The 6,000-nt window shown below is 39.3% G+C and overlaps 1 protein-coding gene across 12 annotated transcripts in view; it reads left to right on the forward strand.

Annotated features, from left to right (window-relative positions):
• The window catches only part of eya4 (EYA transcriptional coactivator and phosphatase 4), a 417,250-nt gene extending 411,702 nt beyond the window's left edge, over positions 1–5,548 (forward strand). For all 12 annotated transcript variants that reach the window (XM_080192745.1, XM_080192744.1, XM_080192747.1 and 9 more), the window contains one exon: positions 3,286–5,548. In XM_080192745.1, the coding sequence (XP_080048871.1) occupies positions 3,286–3,366 (81 nt within the window). In that variant the 3' untranslated portion in view covers positions 3,367–5,548. The remainder of the gene's footprint in view (positions 1–3,285) is intronic.
• The last annotated feature ends 452 nt before the right edge of the window (positions 5,549–6,000 follow it).

A 6,000-nucleotide genomic window follows, 5' to 3' on the forward strand; every position in this document is an offset into this window, starting at 1 on the left:
TAACAGGGTCTTCAGGGACCATCACTCCTACCTTGGGATCAATTAGAACCAGCACCTCAGGAGACTTTGCTAAGGGCACAGTGACAAAATTATATCATCCCTGTATGAGGACCTGTGAAGTCAAACCAGGTTGAGTGAGGACTGCACTCCCAGTGCCACTAAAGATTACCATCATCCTTTCCTCTTTCACAACCAGTTCCACCCAGATGACAACTGATAACATTAGTAATGTTTCACTATTTTCCATCCATGCAAGTATCAGAGAGGAATGGAAACTTCAACATCTTTTGCATGAGGAGGGAAAACCAGGACAAGAGCATTCATAGAATCCCACAGTGCAGAAGGAGGCCATTCAGCCCATCAAGTCTGCACCAACCACAATTCCACCCAAGCCCTATTCCCGTAACCCCATGCATTTACCCTGCTAATTCCCCTGACACTTAAGGGGCAATTTACCGTGGCCAATCCACCTAATCCATACACCTGGAGGAAATACACACTGACATAAGGAGAATGCACAAACTCCACAGAGACAGTGACCCAAGAGGGAAATCGAATCTGGGTCCCTAGCGCTGTCAGGCAGCGGTGCTAACCATTGTGCCACCATGTCATCCAATGGGTTCTCCAGGACATCAGGCTGACTGACAGTTCTGATTAACACTGAACGCACACACATGGCTCTGCAGTCCCTCCATAACAACAGGAAGTGATACTCCAACTGTAGGAACTACGACTCAACACATGCAGTTGGTATTGGTAATGCCCACTATCTTGACAATGCAAACTTGCTTTTATCCTGCAGCAGTTTGGATTAGCCATGTTTTTGGGCCTCCAAGGCATTCATTAAAATGGCTAAACTAGAGAGTAACTCACCTCAGCTCCATATAAGAAAGGGTCTATTTCAAGCACACAATCAGGAAATGGGAGCACAGACAGTGGTAGGAGCATACCTTGAGTGATACACAGTTCAAGTAAGTACATTTGGGAATTTGGATCAAAATGGAAATTCAGTACACAGGGGAAAGAGCTGCTCTTTTGCTTTTCGGTTTCTAACCTTTTTCACTCTTCAGAAGGTGGCCAGCTGCAGGAGTAGCTAACTGTTTGGTGCAACTCACAGTGCAATTCACACTCACGAAGCGCATATGGGGGCACCTGAGAACAAGTTTCCAAGTCGGATCTGAATTGCGCTCAGATTCAGCACTTAGAATCAAAATGGTAAAATCGGGCCCAGAATCTACAAAGCAAGATAGATAGGTTAAGTGAGTGGGCAAAAACTTGGCAGATGGAATATAACATAGGAAAGTGTGAAATGATGCAGTTTGGTAGGAAGAATAAAGGAGCTGAATATTATTTAAATGGAGAAAGACTGCAGAAAGTTGAGGGATTTGAGGCTTCTCCTTCGTTAATCACATGTATTCACAAAAGTTAACATGCAAATCATCATGTAAGGTGATAGGAACAGCAAATGGAATATTGGCCTTTACCAAAGGGAATGGAGTATAAAAATGGGAATGTCTTGCTAAAACTATATAAGTCACTAGTTAGACCACACTTGGAATACTGTGAACAGTTTTAGTTTCCGTATCTCAGTAAAGATATCCTGGCATTGGAGGCAATCTAGAGAAAATTCACTAGGCAGATGCTGGATTTGGAGGGATTTTCTCCTGAGAGGTTGAATAAGTTGGGCTTGTACTCGTTGGAGTTAGAATAAAGAGGGCTGACTTGTTGAAACATATAAGAATATCAGGGAGCTTCACAGGGTAAGTGCTGAGAGGTGTTTCCCCTTGTGGGAGAATCTAGGAACAGAGGGCATAATCTCAGAGTATTAGGTTGCCCATTTATGATAAATGATGAGGAATATCTTCTCTCAGAAGGTAGTGAAACTGTGGAGTTCTTTAGTACAGAGGGTTGTGGAGGCTAGGTCATTAAGTATGTTCAAGGCTGAGTTGGACAGATTTTTAATTAGGGGAATCGAGTTATGGGGATAAAGCGGGAAAGTAGAGTTGAGGATTTTCCCATCAGATCAGTCATGATCGCATTTAATGGTGGGGCAGACTGCATGGACTGAATGGCCTACTTCTGCTCCTCAGTCTTATGATGTTATGGCTGCTCTGAGATAAGGGAAACTCCCATCACACTCGGCTCATTGACCTTCTTCCATCGTCTTATCATGTGAGGTCAGAGGGCGTTCAACAAGAGCCACAGAGTCACAAATAAGTCCATGGAGCAAACCGTCAGTTCACTAAAGCAGAGATTTTACTGCCTAGATTGCTTGGGAGGAGTCTTAGCAGCCCATGATCGAGAGGATTTGCAAGCTTGTGTGCTGTTTCCTCCACAAAAGTGTAATGAGGACTCAGCCACTCCCCTTTGGGACCTGAAGGCCACCTCAGGAGGAGAAATGGAAGAAGGGAGGAGATTGCAGCTTCATCTGGATGATGCAGAACCACATAGGGACCACATTGTGTGGCTTTGATTCAGTTGAACAGAACATCTTCACCTGCAACGTGGACACACCATTACCTTATGATATGTCCATTTCAGATTCCTCATGATAAATTCTCCTTGACTTACATTACTTGATAAAGGTCAACAGCAATATTCTTCACATGCATCTTTATCCAGCAGTATATAGATATTAACAAAGAAAACAATTAATTCATCCTTAGGGCCCGTTTAATGGATGCCCTTTGCATGGCCTAATGCTTGTATGCATTGCTATCTCAATAGCTGTATCATGGTTGCCAGAGACTGCTGACTTTCCCTGATAGAAACTAGATGACCTTGGGAGAAGCCCATGAGTAACTCTGAGCCATGAGTGCCTGGCTTTACACCACCTTTGTGTGGTGGTAACAGTTTAGGCAGACTGGCCAAGGAGCATGAGCAAGGGTTAGTTCTCATCAGCCAGTCCGGGTCTTTGGGGTCCACCTGAACATCCGGGCTTGTGTTGGCCTGGACTTCAAGGGGTTTTGCCTATTCCCCTGTCCAATCAACCCCCATTTCAAAGGGGTCCATAGCTTCTGTAAAAACTGCTTTGCAGGCTGGGTTGGTGCAAATGTAACAAGTGAACAAGCAGTCAACCATCTGTGTTTTTCCAGTGCCCCCTCCCTTGATGCATGGAACATCATAGGTTATAAATAACGAAAATGAACTCTCAACAACACTCATTTTATTCATATATAATGAAGCATTTTGAAAGTGTAGAATTTAACTTTATCAACATGCTCTTGATATTAGTTTAATGCTTATTAATGCTGACCTTTTTGTTTTGCTTCCTTATTTATCTAGCACAATATGCCATTCTGGAGGATATCAAGCCACTCTGACCTGTTGGCTTTGAATCAAGCACTGGAACTGGAATACTTGTAGCTGCCTTCTGCAGCATAGCCAGAGATACAAAGTTAACAACATATATAGGAGTATATGAAGTTACCCTCTGTGATCTGCAGCACCTCTGGCTTCCACATTTGTCTTAAGAAGTGAAGAGATATGAGTTGTCATGTGAGGCTATTGTGAATTCAAACTGCTGAACAGTGACTGGTACATTAAACCTCTGCATAAGGAACTATGTTGGTCTTAGGAAATATTGTTCATTATAGATAAAGTGCAAGTTGTGTGTATTTTACAACTCTTCAAGTGATTATACAATGCCCAGGATGCTTGAACAGCTTTTACAATGAACTAGCTCTTTTAAGAAACATGAAGCTGCTACCAACGCATCCGGCATGAAGTTGTTCAACGGCATTCGTTGCCATTGGATGTTCTCAATGATGCAGTGTTTTAGCAAACTTTAGTCTGCTTATCCAAGCTAAACCTGCATTAGAAGTGCACTGGGCTACATTGACAATCACATCTAGACCTGCAGTTTGTGTAACTTAGTTACTGTGAGAGCTTACTCTAAGTTAGCAGCTGTATTCGAACACGTAATGCTTTTATGGGGATAGTCACTTTTTGTAAAGCTTGACAAGGAGAATATACATAAACGATGTGCTGTGCCTTAAAATAAGACAGTGTTGGTGTGTTACAATGTAACTTTTGTTCCACAAATGTATAGATAAATTCTTTGTGATTATTAATTTTTTGAAATGACCAAATTATTAAAAGAATCAGAAGTAAAAGAATTCTGCGTTGTGTAAGCAGAGAAGAATTGTTCCAAACTGTTGGTCTAAAGAGGAAATTAAAAATTGGAGAGTTTTTGTGTTTTTACTTGGACTTTTAGTGTTTAATTGTAAATTACAATCCTTAATGATATCCAGGAGAAACGTTTTAATTTAAACTGTGAGGTAATCTATTTTAGTCATTAAGAAACAGCTTGACACTTTTTGATATTATGCTAGTCTTTACCATTTTGGGGAAGTTTCTAAAAAAAACTTTTGGTTTGGGCACTTATTTGATTTCATGCTAGTTTATATCTTCTTTAAATCTGAAAGTGATAATACCCCAACCTCACTGAGTTCATATATGCTTTATCTCAATCCACCCCTTCCTCTCCCCATTTGATACACCTATGAATAAAAGGGGATATTTGGATAAGGATTTTGAACATGTTTAAGGGCTTATTGCATTCTGGGAAAGGTCTAGTTTTCATTGACAGATTAATTTCACAAATAACAAAGTGAAAAGCTATCAAACTTCTCAGCCTACTGTTATAGTTTTCTCTCGAAGCCAGTATTGCAGTTTCTATTGTATAATAAACCATTCAAATTCATTTTAATAACCTGTTCAAAGGACAAAGACCATTAAATAAAGTTGATGTTAGAAGCCTTTAAACTATGTTCTTCCCAATAAAAGCAATTGTGCATTGTACAATTTTACAGCATATTGGCAGACACACAAAAAAAATCTTAAAGATAGGACAAGAATTAATTTAAGTAGAACTGCAGAATCACATACCAAAACATAATTTTCCAATTTGCTAATTTTCTAAGTATATTTATGTTGATTGCAGTTCAATTTTAGTTTTGTTAGATCTCCCAATTACCATCTTATTAACTATTAAATAGCATTTACAATCAACAACTTTGTAGTGTAGCATGAGCATATCCTTTAGTCTTTAATCTGGAGTGCTTGTTTATAGGAAAACCTCAACCCAGATTCAATACAGTTAAAGTAACATCCTTCTGATTTCTCCATCTCTTCTCCCTTCCCTTTCTGTGTATATAACAGTTAATCTGCCAATATGCTGTAAATGCAATTTGTCTTCAGCTCTGTGTGTGATTTACTAAAGGAGATATTCAGAAGATGCACAAAACATTGATACACCACTCTGATTTGTTAAACTTTGTTCCTGCAGATTCTAGTATTGGGGCTATAGAATAATAACTATTGGCCACTCAGCAACATTTTAGTGGTAACAGTATAGTGTTTATGTTTTTTTTATTTATTTTGATTGTGCTTTTCGAACATTAAAATCAACTCTTGTGGAAATTTAAATGGTCCTGGGTTTCTTTGTAATATATTTAGTGTGATTTATCTGAAAATACATGTACAGAAACAGTCTTGATATTTCTGTGTTTCAAAATGAATAAAACAAACTAATTTCAATGATTAAGACAGTCTCAGTTTTTGGGACACATGAATGCCTGTTTCATGAGATATTTATTATAATGATGTACTATATAATGTACAACAGTAACTCGCACTTAGATTATGCTTTTAGAACAGGGAAATTCTACAGGTGTTTCACAAAAGGATTAGACACTAAGCAAGTGTTGAGGGTTGAATTAGAGAATATAAAGACTGGTAGATTTTCAGGGTCTGGAAGATTAAAGGAAATAATTTCACACTAAAGGGACTTGATGGAGGATAAGAAAGGAAAAGGCCATTAGCGTTTTAGAGTGCTGAAGATTGTGTGAGTGGATTGAGTGAGGGAGTGGGAATGATCTGGAGAGTACAGGGTTGGAGAAATTGAGTGTGCAGAGAAAAAATTGTAAGTGAGAATTTCAGTAGTAATAGCTCACTAGAACACACAAACTAGAAGCAGAGATAAGCCATTATTTCCCT

The sequence above is a fragment of the Carcharhinus amblyrhynchos genome, chromosome 7, assembly GCF_965287045.1.
Source record: "Carcharhinus amblyrhynchos chromosome 7, sCarAmb.v2.hapA, whole genome shotgun sequence".
Taxonomy (NCBI): Eukaryota; Metazoa; Chordata; class Chondrichthyes; order Carcharhiniformes; family Carcharhinidae; genus Carcharhinus; species Carcharhinus amblyrhynchos.